We start from the raw sequence: 18,180 nt of genomic DNA on the forward strand, positions 1-18,180 counted from the left end.
TTCACTAGCTTTTTCTGTTGGCATGTACATAATAATACTATCAAAACTGAGTCATAACCAAGCACTTTACATTTCAGTTGATATTTGCCACAGCTCTGTGAAGCAGGATGCATTACTGTCTTCCTTTTAAAAATGAGAAACTTAAAAAAAAATGAGAAACTTAAATTCAGAGGAATTAAGCAACTTTTCTACCCACATTCCTACACTTGAAGAATTGTAGAGATAAATTTTGAATTGCTAGTTGGAGTTGCTGTTGTGGCACAGCCTCTTGAACATTCACAAAATTATTAGTATCATCCATAGTTTAGTTGTTCCCATGCAACTCTATGCATGCAGTTATGGTTATTCACCAGGTTTTAATGTCAAAGTGATCTTGAAGTCTGGATGTGTAGCTCACTGGTGAAGCACATAAAACCCTTGTAGTTATCTCTGCTGGGGAATGCTTGAGGGACTAGTTTGGGTAATTCCTGTGTCAACAGCTTTGCTTTCACTCAAGCCAGCATTACTCTTACTGTGCACCACTGCCTTCAGTTGAGGCCCCTCTGTGACTGATCTCATCTCCCTCAGCCCAGCCTGAGGCATGCTGGATTTAGCCATCCAGTGTTTATGTTCAGTTCATTGAATTCCTCCTCCTGTGCTTTTCATTATAAAGTTCAGCTGTCTATATTTGTTGTAGAACCTGAGAAATGATTAATGATGTGTTTACTATAGAAATGGAAATGCACTTGATAATGAAAGTTGGTCGATGACTTTTCAAGTCTCCTAAGATGGAGGCCAGCGTGGTGGTGTATGCCTTTAATCCCAGCACTCAGGAGGCAGAGGCAGGCAGATCTCTGTGAGTTCAAGGCCAGCCTGGTCTACAGAGTGAGTTCCAAGACAGCCAGGACTACACAGTGAAACCCTGTCTCGACAAACCAATAAACAAACAAATAAATAAATATTCAAATAAAAGAATATAAATGGAGAACTGTCATTAGGAAATTGCCTAAGCACTTTAGTTTTGCCTTTCTGTTTAAACATATTTTTAAATGTGTTTGTATTTTAAATATTTATAAACTTTTAAAAATATATTTAAACATATTTCCCATCCCTTATGTGAGTTCTTTTTTAAAAAATGTGGGGGGGGGGATGCGTGCGCACACGCGTGCGCGTGCGCGTGCACTGTGTAAACATGCTACATGTTTCCTGGTACCTGTGGAGGCCATAAAGGAGTATTAGTCCCTAGGACCTGGAGTTTCTGAAAGCTGTGAGCCCTGAGATGTAGGTGATGGAACTGAGCTGGGGTCCTCTAGAAGAGCAGCAAGCACTCTTAACTACTGAGCCATCTTTCTAGTCCTATTGTATGTATATTCTTGTTAGGTCATTCCCAAAAGAATGTACATTAATGCTTGCTCTTCTTCAATGAGAGTGCTTGCCTCAACCATTTCCTTAAGATTCTTGCTATTGCTTCAAACATATTTTCAATAGCATCTTGACTAATTTTTAATGTTTATATGGCTTTGTCCTGTGTTTTGATTGTTTGTTTATCTGTTCAGCTGGTTGGTTGGTTGGTTTGGTTTTATTGCACTAACCTCCTAGAGTGGCTTACAGAATGCTGGGTACAGATGGAACTAGATTAAAGAACAATGTTGGATTTTCATCATTCCTGTAGCATTGTGAGTGAAAGGATGTCTAGGTTACACAGCTACACATGTTGAAGGCTTACTTAGTGTCCCTGTCTTATTTCCAGGCACGAGGACTGGACTTGTCCCGGGTAAGAACGTGTGTGGTTGTGGCAGAAGAGCGTCCCCGAATTGCCCTTACACAGTCTTTCTCAAAGCTCTTTAAGGACTTGGGCCTCCACCCACGGGCTGTTAGCACTTCCTTTGGCTGTAGAGTGAACCTGGCAATTTGCTTACAGGTAAGTTTCATTGAAACCAGTGAGTGCTGTGTCAGAAGAGTGAACCTCAATGACAGGTGTGCATTGCAGACCCTGTTGAGTGAATTTTCCTTGGCAGATGCTTACCTATGTTAGATGTAATTTTTTTCATCACACAGATATAATTGGTACACACCTGTTTCTTTTTTTTTATTTTTAATTGGAGACTGCATTTATAGCCATTACTCACAGCATTTACTTTGTCCTGTAATGTTTCAACTTTGACACAGAGTAGCTCTTGGCCAAAATTGGGCTTTCAGACTTTTATTTCAAAAATTAGATACAAGAAAATAATCTATGTCAGTGGTCTCAACCTTCCTAATTCTGTGACCCTTTAATACAGTTCCTCATGTTGTGATGACCTCCAACCAAAAAATTATTTCATTGATTCTTCATAACTGTAATTTTGCTACTATTATGAATCATATTATAAGCATCTGATATGCAGAATATCTGATATGTGACCTTTATGAAAGGGCATCTGACCTCCCCTAAAGGGGTTGAGACCCACAGGTTGAGAATCACTGATCTATATGGATTCATGTGTAGGCAGTAATTTTTGGAGGGAAAATTTCATTATGTTTAGCAATTCTGGGAAGTTGCTGCTGCCATAGCAACATAGAAACAAAAAGCCTGCATTTCTATGAAATAGCTGAGAGAGAGAGGCAGCTCTTTGAAGGAAGCCTGGGAGTGACAATGGCAAAAGGAACTTTGGTGGTTTTCCTTATTTCATTAGTCCACTTCTTGTTTCCCCTCACTATTTCTTTCCTTTTTTGATATACTGTGAAGGCCCAGAGGTTTCCTAGTGAGATCTGAGCTTGCTTCACCCAGCAGGGCTGCATTAGAGGATTGCTTGACCATGTACTAGGTGATTGGAAGGGTCTACACTTGGCTGTGCTAGTGGGGAGGTCTTTGCTCCACCTCTTGGCATTCCTATAAATAGCCCTTTAGAAGAAACAAAAGGTGCCAGTGGATAATGATCCAGACCCTCCCGAGGCTATCCTGTGTTTCTATCTGTCTCTCTCCCCTCTATTCTTTTATCTAATATCTCTTATCCCTCTCTCCTCAAGAGTACCCTGTTGTAAAATGTGGGAGCCGGTCTCCCCGCTGAGCTCCCACAATACTCTGACCTGTAAAGGGATGAAGATGCAAGATTAAGATCGCTAAAAAAAGAGCAGATGAGCACACTCTTTGAGTGCTTCCAGTCTGTGCCCAGCACTTAACAGTCCTGGATGGGGTACAAGGTGCACCTGAACATACAGCAAAAGCTGGACTCATAGTAGTTACAGGAAAGCAAATGACTGCCATGCCCTACCTCTACCTCTTTCCCTACATACTCACTGTCCCTGCCATTGATACCAAAGGTGGCTGTTGCAGTCTGTTACTGGGTGAACCTCAGAAAGCTCTTGGTCTGCTTCTTTCTTGTCCATTGTAGGTGCTTGGATTTAGCCACTATGTAAAGGGGCAAACACACACACACACACACACACACACACACACACACACACACACACACACACACACACACGAGTCTCTGAAGAGATCAAAGCAGAAAGTAGCTACCAACAGCTTGTGAAAAATTTTTTGTGTAGGTGTTCCTTGTTTCTGTCTTCCTTCCCTTCAAATTGATTGTGTATTTTTTAAAAATGGAAATACTAAGTATTTTAAATTGCACTCGAAAATCTAAATTCTATCTTCTCCTATTATTGGAAAGTCTTTTTTTCCTAAATGAATTTATCTTTTTTTAAAGTTCAAGTTTTCATAATTTTCCTATACCAAAATGTGATTAATATGAAGGGTGTGTGTGTGTGTGTATATGTGTATATAATGGAATATGCTTTAGCCATAAAGACTAAAGAAATTATATTATTTGCAGGACATGCATGAAACTGAAGATCATTTTGTTAAAATTAAACTAACCAGTTTCACAAAGACAAATATTAAGTATTTCCTCTCATATGTAGAATCTAGTTTTGATTTTTCCCTACAAAAAGGGGCATGAAAATAGAATGGGTCACATTTGGAGGGGAGAGATAGCAGGAAGGAAGGTGATCAAGAGGGAGTGAAAGGGGTGAATATGATCAAAGTATATTGTATACATGTGTGAAAATGTCAGTAAACCCATTATTCTGTTCAGGTATCTAGCAATGAAAATGTATGTTATTGGATATAAGGAGAGGAACTTAGTCTCAAGAAGGAATACTTAGGTTATATTTTTTAACTAATTAGCTGATGTTCTCCAGAAAAGAATAAAATCCAATTTTGTTTAGAAACAAAATCAATTATTTTCCTATTACCATGTATTGGTTTTCATAAATGGCTAGCCATGCTTTGTACTATAAGTGGGAGGCACAAAATCCACCTCTTACAGGAACATGCGGCAATAGCACAATAGGTCACTTCCACCTCCTGTTTGTGATGACATATTACTTGAGCAGAGCAACCATGAGAAAGGGTATTGGTGAGGGCAGGCTCTTGACCACAGTGATGCTCACAAATGAGGGGAGGAAAAGCTGAGAAGGGATTACCCGTTAGCATTAATTACTGCAGCAGAAGGCAAAGCTCTGAGACTCTTTATTTTACAAAACTGAAAATTCACAGATAAAGGCATGCAGTGAACATATTTATTAACTCCATTGTCTTTCATTTATATCTGTCGAGCTAGATGCACAGTGTTTTAAGATGGCTTATAGAGAATAAAGGTAGCGTGTAGATCTTTGCCCTGAAGTGCCTGGCATATGAGCCCCCCACAGGACGTCTTCCATAAGCAATAAATAATCGCTGAAGAGAGGAAAGTCTTCAGCCAAGCTGCCTGCCAAGTTATGTAGGGAGTTCTGGAAATGTTGCACTTATAAGTCATCACCCATGCTGGAGTGGGCTTTCTGGTGATGCAGCTGCCTAAGTCATCCATTCTCCTATAAGTGATTCCTCACCTGTGTCCCTTTAAGTAAGCCCAATAAACTCATTGATTCAGTAAGCTAAACCTGGAAACATTGAGCATTTGTTTATGCCCTCTTTGGTATAAATAGACATTTGCTCATGTCTCCACAGGAGAAGTTACAGAATGTAGAGTTAACATCTTAACTCCAAAGCTTAAATGAGTATATACATATATATACACATAGTTACTGGTTTCCCTAAATACATCACTTACTTGAAATGATTCTTTGCAATGAAACATTGTGTAAGATCCAGGCAACAGGAGGAATCCTTGCTTCCTATGCACCTGGCACCTAATGGTTGGTTTTCTGATAAATGTGTTATGACAATGTTGAATAAATGAAGTGTTGGCTTCATAATGGGAGATAGTAGTGTATTTTTACTTTCTTAAAAAAAAAAAACCTCATAAGTATGGATACTAATTTGAACTTTATTATAACCAGTAGGAGTTATGGCCCTATTTGGGGGGTCTTGGAAAAATCTTCAAGCATTTTTTGTACTGTTTCATTTTTTCCTATGCTTTCATTTTAATTTTTAGCTAATTTTTTCTTTTCTAACTGTAACTACTATTAAGTTAGAAATATCAAAGTGTCTGATAATAGAAATTAACTAAAGTAAATGATACACAAAGGAAACTAGGCTTGCAGCCTCTTGCCAAGGACTATTTGGGTCAGATTTTACTAGCGAATTAACTTTTGTAGGGCTGAGGAGGTAGCTCCTAGGTAGAGTGGCCTGCATAGCATGTGCAAATCCTTGGGCTTTGTACCCTGTATGTAACCAAACATGGTGGTGCACGCCTGTAATACTAGCTCTTGAAAAGTCATCAGAAGACGGTCAAGATCATCCCTGGACAGTAGTATGTTGAGACCAGCTTGGGATATAGTTATAATTTTAAAACATTTTCTTATTAAAAAAAACTTTTTTGTATTTTTGAAAAGTAACTACAGATGTACCATTTCTAACATCACTTCCCAGAAGGCTGTGGGGTGGGGGCAGCAACTCATAAGCTCTCACACATTTATACCTCTGTACCTCAGAAAAAGGTGGTCCATCTATGCTCTTGGTTACTGCCAAGGTAAAATTTACCAGAAACTAACCAATGATAAAGTTCTTGCCCTCAGTGTATATTTCGTATTGTCAGTGAGGTGAACAGCCAGCACATAGATCTTTTTCTTTGTTTCCAGAAAGTATGAGTATCCTTTGTTGGTAAGGAGGATAAGAGGATAAAGAATGACTTGGGCACAGGCAGGTACTTTAGGGTAGGTGAGCAAGAAGTCTTTGGACAGATGCCAGTTTGCAGCATACACCATATTCACAAAAATGATGGAGCTGTGAAAAAAACTAGGTAATAGCAGAGGAGTAGAGGGCAGTGTAAAAGTTCTTGGGAAGGCCTGTTCACTGGAGACATTCATGTTTTGTTATTTTTTATAAAATTAAAAATTATCTCAGAAAGCTGCTGAACAAACAAAGCCCATGAAATACATAGCTTGGAGGGCAGAAATCTTTATCTTGCTCCCCATGGTATTTTCTCTAGAACAAGACACAGTGTGAAATAAAGTGTGAGGAAGATCAATGTGCAAAATGAAGCATAAGAAGCTAAGATATTCTTGAGATTTTCCCACCTTCTGCCTAAATAGTTAAAGATGGTGAAAATTAAGGCTTCTCTTTGAAGGACCAGAATCACCAGTGTACACATTAGTATACTAGTGGGAATATGTGCTGTCAGTTGATAGTTATTTCTGATATGTGGTTTTCTCCATAGCTCTGATCACCATCCTTCCATCCCTTCAGTGGGGCACTGAGATTCTGGATAATCAGCTACTTACAATGAGGAGATTTGTTCCCTCCAAGACAGTAGTTAAACAGAGCCTTGTTCAGACTAGAAAGGGAGCCTCATCCATATGCATCTGGGCTTTAAAAATCGGTTCTGCCGGGCAGTGGTGGCGCATGCCTTTAATCCCAGCACTCGGGAGGCAGAGGCAGGTGGAGGTGGATCTCTGTGAGTTTGAGGCCAGCCTGGGCTACAGAGTGAGTTCCAGGAAAGGCACAAAGCTACACAGAGAAATCCTGTCTCAGGGAGGAAAAAAAGCCTAATCCTTGGGAATAGTGTTTTATAAAATTAATGGTGTCACTTTTAGGGGATTTCCTGGCCTTTTAGGCTTCTGTGCGCTTTATAGATTGGGCTTTTTTTTTTTTTAAACTATAGAACCAAAAGGCCTGAACAGTGACTTGAATACTCAGATTAAATCATGTTTTTGTTTTTTTCTCTCTACTACTGAACAGACACTAATTAATACCATTTAAAATGTATCTTGAGGGGGCTGGAGAGACGACTTAATTTTAAAATGCTTACCTTGCAAGGACCTGAGTTTAAATCCTAGAACCCACATAATACACACTTATACCAACATCAAGGAGGTAAAACACAGATCTTCAGACCTCACTGGCCAGCCAGCCTAGACTAATTGGCAAATTCCAAGCCAGTGAAAGACCCTGTCTCTAAGAAAAGTGGACAGTACCTGAGGAACAATACTTGAGGTTGTCCTGTGGCCTCCACAGGCACATCTATAATTGTATATACACATACACACAAATATATTAGATAGTACGTCATTTTCAAGTTTAAAAGGGAGCCAGAGAAATGATGAGGTGGTCTGAGTTCAGTCTCTAGAAACCATGTGGTGGAAGGAGAGAACTCCCATAGATTGTCCTCTGACCTTTACACATGCACCATGGTACATGTGTTCAACATTCTCCTCCCTACACTGTACACAAATAAATGAATGTAATTTTAAAAATTAAACTTTAGAAGGAATAAATTAGGGATTTGTTTTTATTTTACAAACATCTTCACCCAGCTGTTTTCACTACCCTTACATATCTCTTTACCCATGGTCAGTTTTATGTTGAACAACCTTCTTTTCTATGGAGTTTGTCCATGCCTTTGCTTGCTGACAGTTTTATCTTCAATGTTCCTGCCTAGAATGGGCTGTCCACTATCTGCACGGCAGAGGCTGTGTCCTCTTCCTGGTCCCTTCTAAGGTCTTTCAGACTCCATAGGTGCAAAGACCTTCATTCCTCTGCCTTTTCTTGTTCTACACTTTCTGTCATGTCTTATGTAAGCAGCTGTGCTGGGGAACAGCTTCGCTAATGACCCTCTTTAGGGCTCTCACATACACTGATTCTGTCACTTCTGAGTATGAATAAGTTTCAGAAAAAAAAACTGGAGTCTTTTTTTTTTTTTTTTTTTTTTGAGACAGGGTTTCTCTGTGTAGCTTTGCGCCTTTCCTAGAACTCGCTTTGGAGACCAGGCTGGCCTCGAACTCACAGAGATCCGCCTGCCTCTGCCTCCCGAGTGCTGGGATTAAAGGCGTGCGCCACCACCGCCCGGCTAAAACTGGAGTCTTTTAGCCATCAACCCTATGCATTTCAACAGAAATTATAGTGTATCAGTTCAATGAATACTTGCTTGGTGGGAGGTTAGTGTCCCATGTAAAAAGCATATAGCACTTCTGAGTTTTCCCCAAAATGAACTCATAGTGTGAATCTGCATCAAGTGAAATGTCCTTACAAGTGAAAATGGACATTCAGGCTTTGCTCTGTAAGAACACACAGAGACAGACAGACAGAATGTGGACTGTCTTTTAAGATGTTGGACCCTTTTATCAGGACAGCTTCTAGTTAGATCCTCCCATACTCATGAAGGATAAAGTTTAGTCATTGGTTTTTACAATAAGAAAAAAGCCTAGAGACATAAGTGGACTTTGCTAATTAACAGAGCTATGAAGTAAAAACAAAGAAATCTATAAGAGTGAGCCATTTATCATTTTTAGGAATGTATTTCTCAGAATCTTGAGCTATAAAAATGATGTAATTTTGATTTATTGAATTTATGATGAACATAGATATTGGAAAAAAATTATGACTTTAATTAGCTTTAACATCACTTTCTTCTCTCTCTCTCTCTCTCTCTCTCTCTCTCTCTCTCTCTCTCTCTCTCTCTCTCTCTCTCTCTCTCTTTGAGACAAGGTTTTACTATGAAGCTCTGGCTTTCTTGGAGCTCACTGTGTAGACCAGGTTGTGCTCAAACTCACAGAGATCCACCTTCCTCTGCCTCTTTTTTTTTTTTTTTTTTTTTTTTTCCGACACAGGGTTTCTCTGTGTAGCTTTGTGCCTTTCCTTGATTTCACTCTGTAGACCAGGCTGGCCTCGAACTCACAAAGATCCACCTGCCTCTGCCTCCCAAGTGCTGGGATTAAAGGCGTGCGCCACCACTGCCCGGCCTCTTCTTCCTCTTAAATGCTGGGATTATAGGCATGGGCCACTAATCCAAACTTAACATCAGTTTCTATAGTACCATTAAACAGTGTCATTGTTTATTAACCTATGCTACAACAATTTCCCATAGCCTTGATGGCTATTTAAAGCAGAAAAACTCTCTGCTTTAGCTATGTACACAAAAATTAGCATCCTCTTTTCATTAAAGGAAGAGAAGGAAAAACAATGCCTTCCGTCTCCCAAAGGAGACCTCAGTTGTTTTTTCATTAAGGAAAAGAAAAAAACTCAAGTGTGAATGCTGACTTTTTTATTACATAGAATAAAATGAGTGATTTGTCTGAGAGGAAAGCTTGTCTATAAATAACTTTGTGGAATTAAATCAAATAGTAATAGTTCTAGTAAACCTTAAATCTTGAAACTCCCACAAAGAAAGAGAAATACCATCATCACGATGATAGAAATAAGAGTCCTTGATCATTAAAGAGAACAAAGTGGAATGCTCAAAGGGCAGTATAACTCTCCCAGCATAAAACAAATAACTATAATAAGAGTTTAATTAATTTGCACTTTCAAGCCACTTGTCTTCCTCTGCCATGTTCTTAGATAAGAGAAGTTAAAAATAAAGTGTTGTCAGAGATTTTTGCATGCTCTGGGCAGTTAGTAGTCACTGTCAGCTACAACTTTCCTATCATCTTCTGCTCTATGTTGTCTTTGATAATTAAGACTCTGATCTGAGATTACAGAATCTGTAGTCTCCATCACTTGACTTGTTCTTTGTTACAGTCCAGAAATGTTCCTGGGTTTCAGACTATGCTTTGAACCAAGAAACCAGAACCTAAACTTGTCATTTAAGTTCAGTGCGACCAGCAAAGCTGCACCACTCTGCAGCCTGAGTGATTTCACATTGGTTACCTGCCCTTTAAAAGGAAGAGCCCTCGCAGGGCATTTTTTTTCTACAGGATCAGACTGAGGAGGTCAGGCTTGGTATTGGTATGGCCTTTTCAGAAGAGTCAGCTCAAGGCAAAAACAGATAATGTGTGAATAAATGGACCATGTTCCAGTAAAACATTTCAAAACCAAGCAAGATGGTCTTCGGTTGGTCCTTGTGAATCTCATTCCATTTACCAACTTGGCAGCTAATGGCACAGCCTGGCAGATTATAGTACAGGGAAACTGTATTTTCACTATCTTTTGTCCAGACCAAACTGAATAATCCACTTTTCCTATCCCACCCCCACTCTCCCTAAAAAATTGGACCTTTTTTTGTTTTTGATTTGTTTTTGTTTTGAGACAGGGTCTCATGTAGCCCAGGCTGACTCCATGTGTAAAGAGGAAGGAGCAAGTATACAGTGTAAGAGCCTGGTACTTGATACCTTCATACTTCAAATGCACCTCTGATGCTCTCCTTTTAGTAATCTTATGAATAGGGTGAGATACCATAACTATAAATATAAAGACTTCTCTTCACTGTCATAATGAGAAACTTAAAATTATTAAGGAGCTGAAGAGGTGGCTGAAAGGTTAAGAGCACTTACTGCTCTTGAAGGAGACCTGAGTTTGGTTCCCAGCACCTATGTCCTCCATTAGTGCCTCCATTCACAGGCACAGACACATGCATACACATAATTTAAAATAGAATACATTTTAAAACCAATGAAATATATACTTTGAAGTGAACCATTAAGATATATACTTGCAAATGCCATTGGAAAGAGAAGACTCAAAACCCATAAAGTCACTGTTGAGGCATGCTATCTACCTTACTGATAAAGATAATGCCACAATTGACATGCCATGGCCTGTCCTCTACTTCTCTTTTGTGCTCTGTGGATATGTTGACATCTTTTCAGTTTGTTTGTTTGTTTTCTTTTCCACCTTTAACAATATAGTATGATTAATTTTAATGGTTTCCATATTTGACATTGTTTTGATCTTGTGATTACTTTGTTCCTTGCTTTCTGCATTCTCTTCCCTATCCCCATTCTTCCCTTTTCTTCATCCCATTCTGAACTGTTGCGTTTTCTGTATGTCTCTCCTATGTGTGTCCTTTGTGTTTCCTGTCTATTGGCCTGTTGTCTTTTCCTTTTTTCTTGTCCCCACCCTCCTGCTGCTTGTAGCCCCACAGGCTGTGGACACTGGTTGAGCAGGTAGGGGACTTTTCTGTTCATCACACCAATGCATACCCACCTCCTTACCTCCTACCTTTCTAGCTTCCAACATGGGAACAGGCTGGAAGTGCAGTGCAGAAATTGACAGGTGTTTTGTAGACCTGTGGATGAGGTACCACCTAGAGTAGATGGTGCATCATTATAAATTTAATCATTGGTTCCCTTGCTGATTGGCTCTATCTCCATTTCCCACCACTGACCACTTTTCAGAACATGTTTTGTGCCTTGCTTGTTTTTAATTGACCACCTATGGTTTTGAATTTCACATTGTTCACTACATTGGACAATGTTTCACTACCTGCAACTCCAGTGAATAATTACAAGGTAGAAAGAACATTATTTTTAGATCACTGTCACTGTAAACATCTAAATCTTACTTGCATGTGTTTTGCTTTTTCCTGCTCTCAGTGATGGGACCCCACTGGCCACTGTCACTGAGAGTTAGAACAAAAAAGTAGTGATTTGTTTTGTTTTTAGGCAGGGTCTCACTATGTAACCCTAGCTTGCCTGGAACTTAAAAGTACCCACCTGCTTCTCTCCCTGCTTCCTGAGCACTGGGATTAAAGGCATGCACCACCATGCCCAGCAAAACTGTTATTATTTTTATTCTTATATTTAAACATACTTTTGGTGAAAATTTGAGGTTCTTTCTTAAAGAAATATAGTGTAGTTTAAGTAAATTCTGAAGGGCTTAACTTCTCCCACCCCTTTCACAGGTCTGTTGTGGTTGCCATATTTTTTCAACCTCAATATTGTCTTGCCTTATCACTAAATGTAAACTGCTATACCATTTCAATAATAAAGACCTTCCTGAGCAGAGGCCATTGATCAGAAGTCAGTCCAGTCTATTTTTAGAAGATATTTATTATGCTGAGATGAGATTTCTGGACTGCTATGTTAAATGAAGAAAGCTCAGAGTACTTACTGCTCAGCTGGCTTGAAGAAACATAGAACCTCCCTGACTTATGTCACCAACAAAAATAACCTGAGGCTGGAGGCACAAGCAGGACTAAAAGGAACAAAATAATTATCTCTTGTATCTTCCTCCTCAATCTGTCAGCTCCTGTCACACTTCTGCTTCAGTATCTTAAGGTCTAAAAATAGCCTTTCTGTATGCATGTTGTGAAAATTTCTGAGCAAGACACATCATATGACAATCCATTTCTGCAGCCAAACATTTTCTAGTAAAAGAGGTTATATCCCTCCTTTATTCTTATTATACATGCATAGATGGGGTCAAGCTTTGTGAAGGGTCAGTGTGATCCTAAAATGTTCCTTTGAGAATTTAGAAGCTCTAACCAGATGTTAAAGGCTACTTGGAGAGGTATAAGTTTAGCACCGTTGGTCTTTTGGGTTTTTCGTTCAGTTTAAGGTTTTACTGAACAAATGCTTACCAGTTAATAGAAAGTATAGACACAGCTTCTTTCCCTGCAAACAGGTTAACTATACTGTGTTGTTGTTTGCAGGGGACATCAGGACCTGACCCCACCACTGTCTATGTTGACATGAGAGCCCTGAGACATGACAGGTATGAGTTCTGTCCTCTCTCTCCTTTTCTCCCTTCCTCCATTATTGGTGGCCTAGCACATGTGTGTCCAAAAAAAAAAAAAAAAAAAAAAAAAAAAAAGTGAAAGGAGTCATGTTTCCTTGTTCAAAGATAAAATGTATGACAGAACAAGTTGGCTTAAACTTTACAGATAAAAACTTGGTTGTATAAGACCAATGGTATGACTAGAAGTGTCTAACATACCTTGATAATTGGAAGCCATGGCCATCTTAGTCAGGTTCCATTTTGCATGTCAATATGTGTCAACATTTCTACATGAGAATGTGTGTGTGTGTCCCCATGCGTGCATGCATGCACACGCGCATGTGTGTGCAAGCACACACACACACACACACACACATACACACACCATATATAGGTGTTTGTATGCAAAGTAGATATGAATCTACCTTTTCTGCCAAGCTGCTGAATAAGATTTTAAAATGGAGCTATTGGTGTGTGTCATTTGTGTTTTTTGTGTAAGTTTATCTCAGGAAGAGAGGTCAGGGTGCTGCACAAAAAGCCCTGCCTCAACCAGAAGATCCTATTGAGATGGCCAAGAGAGAAGAAAAAAAAATGTTGTATTATTTTACATCAGTGCCCCCCATTGATATGATTTGTGTTCTGCTTGGTTGCCATGGAAATGCCCCAGCATAGATTGATCTATTTCTCAGTTGATTAGGTTTTACATGAATGTGTTGCAATACACCAGGTAGTATGCTGTTTACCTGTGTTTTCTAGAAGTTCACGCATCTATCAGTACTATAATACATGGAAAAACAGATCAAGAGTGGTTGTGTGGTTAGAGGTAAGAGATGGAAAGCAGCACTCATCCCTGCCTGACAGAATAGGCAGCTGAAGCTCTTCAGAGACAGGAACCAGTATCTCTGCAAACTGAGAAGGGGTCCAGATTTGGTGGCCAGGTAGAGCATGCAACACCCAGGAGACCAGGGTAGTTACCACTCCCTACTCCCACAAAGCTATGTGCATCCTTAGCTAATGTTGGGCCATATCTGGAACCATTTTTGATTGATGCAATTTGCCATCAAAAGTGATATGCTGTTGTGTAGTTGATAGAGTCAGGGACACTGCCCACACACTGCAATGCATGAAACGAGTGCTGAATATCAGCAGCACCAAACAGACCCAACAGCACTCTTGTTGATGGCCTGCCTAGCCTGCATAGTGCTATGTGAGACTCACAAATCACAGATGATTAGAGACTGTGTCATTAAAACCCCTTACATGATGGCAGGGGACCAATGAAAATGTCTTTCTCCTCAGCACTCTCCCCCACAGAACCAGGTTCTGGATGGTCAGGGTTCAATCAGGAGCACTTTCAAAACTCAGAACCAGCATTAGAACAACTGAATAACTTGTTCCCAGGTCAGAGGCATGAAGGTCTTCAAGTGATGTCTTCTACATCTGAAAACAAATCCACTTAAATATAAACCTTATTTGGAAAATGTCTTGTTTGTACAGCTTGCACAAAGAGTGTCTGTGTTAGTGACAGTTCAGCAGTTCTGCCTTTGGCCTGGCCCCCCAAATACAGGAAGAGCAGGCTTCTTAGTGCAGTGTGGTTGGATATCCTCTTGTGTTGTGAGTACCTAGGCTATCAGGGAAAGCCTTAAGTTTGGATTTTGGAGTTTTCTTTTGTCAAAAGAACAGAATGTCTCAAGAACTGTCTTTATCTATTAATCTCTTTAACCTACCATTTGTCTTCATTATGACAAATCTTACTGAGAAGGGCAGGGTGTGGAGAAAGTGCTATGAAATGAGGGAATGAGGGTCTGCATGGTATATAGTGATGAAGTAATTCATGTTCAACATCTGATCAGCATTGTACTGCTGGAAAGAGCCAGAAGGCTGTGTCAAAGATGAGCCCTTTGTGATCAACTAATTCTGTTATCTTGACCAAGGCCTTCTGAGTGACACCTTTGTCATAATTTCAAGTTAGTAATAATAGTCTTTCCTTCTAGGGTACTTTGATCATTAACCACAGCTCTTCCTGCATGGGATATCTTAGACTAAGGGGCTGTGTTTGAGCAGTCCCCAGGCCTCATATCAGCGCAGTGGACTATGCCCAGGGACCTTCTTGGAGCTTGGGTTTGATACTGTGCAGTTTTCCTGAAATAACTTCTGAGTTCTCTTCTATATCAGAGAAAAACTGAGGACTATTCCTTAGCCACCAGAGTATCTTGCGGTATCTTACTCCTCTACCTTCTTCACTCAGTCTGCCTCAGGCCTTTTCAGTCTACTTTTTCTGGTAGATGTACCTGCTTTTCTTTCTCTATCCCAGCAACTCTTCCCCATCCTGGGGCTGAGAGATGCTTCCTTCCCTCCATGACTCTGCAACTCACTCCTTAAATTTGTACTGTGGGGTTTGTGTGTGCATCTATGTGTACATGTGTGTGTTTGTATAGGTACTCAGGCACACAAGAGCTTATATGTGAATGCACACATAGTAGGCCAGAGAACAGCCTGGGGTGCCATCACTCAGGTTATGTCCACCTTTGTTTGTTTGTTGATTGGTTTTGGCTACAGGACCACTCACTGAACTAACCGCATTTGCTCTACTGGCTGGCCAGTGAGTTCCCAGGAATCCCCCTGCCTCCACCTCCTTGGCATTGAAATTATTATAATTGCATATTATCATGACCAGTGGCTTTAACATGCGTTCTGGGGATAAAACCTGGGTTTATTGAATGAGTCATCTCCTCAGACCCATTCTCCACTGTATTTTTTTAATAGATAGACATTTACAATGTTCCTGCTTATTTGGCCTTTTGTCTAAGTCTGTCCTGCCCACTTCACTCCATCTGCCTAGGCCCTTTTTTCCATGGCCTACTGCATAAAATCTCAGTATCATCTTCATCCTTCCTTCACTTGTCAGTGGAGGTCCACTGTCCTGACATCCAGACACACTGACAGCCTCATCTGCGTCCTCTGGGATCCCCCTATGGTTGGTGTTCTCCCAGGGGTTTTTCTCTGATAGCCTTTTGAGAAGTTGAGTCTGTCATTCTCAGTTCAAACACAGTCTCCTCCACATTGAAGTCACCTCCTTCTAGAAGGAAATAATGCCCAGGTTTTACATCTTCAGCATTACTTTTGAACTTGATTGACATATTTAAAATATACTTTGTGTTGCATCTCCTGTGACATAGGGGCTCCAGGATTGAACAGGTCTGAGTCCAGATCTTCTCCCTATTTATGGCCCTGGAACAGGGTATTAGCTCTGGGGTCTCAATTTCCCTATGTTTAGGATAGACACAGGAAAATGAGTCTTTGCAGGTACCTGCAATAGCTAGGGGGAAAAAAGGAAAGCAACTCTGAGGTTCTTAGGGTAGGTTGAAACATGCTGGGAGCCTTGGGCAGAGAGAGGGTGGAGATTCTAGTGGTAAGATAAGTCTTCCCTATAGAGGCCTAGTGTCTCCATCCACAGCACACAGATGTGCTATCTCAGAGAAAACACAAGGCCAAAGCTGGAAAGCAGTGAGATAGGAGAGCTGTTAAAAATGTTATTCTTTCATTCTTCTGGTGTTCCTATGAAAGTAGGCTAGTGGTTTTCTCATTACAGCTATGTGAGGATCTGTCATAAGGATTAATTACTTTACCAATTGATTTAATGGGACATTCACTTGGGAGTGTCAGGACACCTGCCCAATTATCACTTAATTAGCCTGGGAAAACTTAGTTTGTTAGTATGCTATGCACTATGAGAGAAAGAAGGAGAGAGGATGGGTAGGTGTAAGCTAGCTCAGAGACTGAGATCAAGCTCTCAGTAGGTCCATCCTGTGGAAACAAGTGATTAAATAGAGTCATTAACCATTTCAGCTTGGTTTTATGCCTCTGTTTAATACTCATTTTATTCTTGTAGCCCCAGTATTAGGGATTTGGCAATCTGCATTTGTAGCCAGGTTGCCATAGAGAACATTTCTGCCTCATATTATGAGGATACATATCCCTCCAGTTTCCAGAATAAATTTAATTCCCACATATATGAAAGTATTCAGGGGCTATTTAAAAGTTACTAATGTTTAAAGAAATTATTTACTGTGTATTTATTTAAAATGAATTCATAGTTACTCGATCTCTTTCAGTTTGATCTTTTCTTAAGCACGTGAATTATTCCGTCTTTACGAAAGAAAAATATTTCTCTGACATTTTAAGAAACAATTTTAATGGGTTGTCAGATCCTAACCCTATATTAGTATAAAGGTCTAGAGTGGAGATTTGTTTGTTTCCATCAGGGGTTGTAAACTGAAGAAATGATTAAAGGGTGGGGTTAGAACACTATGAATTCTAGGGCTGGGCATGTAGTTCAGTTAGTAGAGCACTTGCTTAGTTTAGTGTGTAAGAAACTCTGTGTGCCATCCTTAGCACTGCATAAGCTGGAGGTAGTGGTACATGCAGTAATCCCAGCACTGGGGAGGAAGAGGTGGGCAGACCAGAAAATCAGCTACATATCAAGTTTGACATCAGCCTGGACTCCTTGAAACCATCCTGGGAGGAAGGCAGGAAGGAATGAAATCCAAGCATGGATTCTAGACTAATCACTACCCAATAAATAGGTGGATGTCAAGAATACCAAGAACAGTGGACAGCGAAAAGGGCATCCCAGTGGGCTTATGATTGGTCGGCAGTAGGATAGGAGAAGCAAGGGTAAAATTGAAGACAATGTTTGTTTGAACAGGAGTCTTTTTTTAGCTTGGTCCCTGGTGTGTATTGTGTGAGTGGCATGAGTTCTGCATATATATATGTGGGGGGGGGGCATGCTGTATACATGCACATAAGCTCATGTATGCTCAAGGGTATTGTGTGTCAAAAATGTAAGAGCATTTGGATAGTATGTTATTAAAATGGGCTACATATGAAAACGCTCATGATTGTAAAGAAGATATTACAAGCAAACGAGGACTTTCATGTTTGTGAGGATGTGTGTGTGTGTGTGTGTGTGTGTGTGTGTGTGTGTGTGTGTGTGTTGTTGGTATATTGCTGGTATTGTGTGTGTGCACATGCTAACATGAATTTGTACTTCTGTGGTTTATGTGCCAGTGTTCCTGCATACTTTTCCAAGTACATTCCAGAATTCTCTGGGAAGATTTGGGGTCTGCTTTACTACTCTTTATTAGTGTGGAGGAATGGGGGCCTTGTGTATCCTGTGTCTTGGAGGGATGTGCTGATAAAGCACAGAAAGGGAAGACCTCCTGTGATCTGATATTGCCCTGGTCTCATATCTGCTCCTAGCTCTTTCTTTTTCCAAGTGCAGGCCCACCTTCTGCTTCTGTTCAAGTATTTAAAACACTCTTTGTTTTTGTGAATAAAAATTG

General features: G+C 40.2%; 1 protein-coding gene across 8 annotated transcripts in view; it reads left to right on the top strand.

The window, feature by feature from the left end:
* Dip2c (disco interacting protein 2 homolog C) overlaps nucleotides 1-18,180 on the top strand; it is a 417,859-nt gene that overhangs the window by 382,962 nt on the left and 16,717 nt on the right. For 4 of the 8 annotated variants that reach the window (XM_015998738.3, XM_015998739.3, XM_076572888.1 and 1 more), the window contains 3 exons: nucleotides 1,730-1,900; nucleotides 11,254-11,283; nucleotides 12,771-12,832. In XM_015998738.3, the coding sequence (XP_015854224.1) occupies nucleotides 1,730-1,900; nucleotides 11,254-11,283; nucleotides 12,771-12,832 (263 nt within the window). The remainder of the gene's footprint in view (nucleotides 1-1,729; nucleotides 1,901-11,253; nucleotides 11,284-12,770; nucleotides 12,833-18,180) is intronic. The other 4 variants (XM_015998740.3, XM_015998741.3, XM_015998743.3 and 1 more) reach the window with 1 other exon arrangement.

The sequence above is a fragment of the Peromyscus maniculatus genome, chromosome 5 (genome assembly GCF_049852395.1).
Source record: "Peromyscus maniculatus bairdii isolate BWxNUB_F1_BW_parent chromosome 5, HU_Pman_BW_mat_3.1, whole genome shotgun sequence".
NCBI classification, from domain to species: Eukaryota; Metazoa; Chordata; class Mammalia; order Rodentia; family Cricetidae; genus Peromyscus; species Peromyscus maniculatus.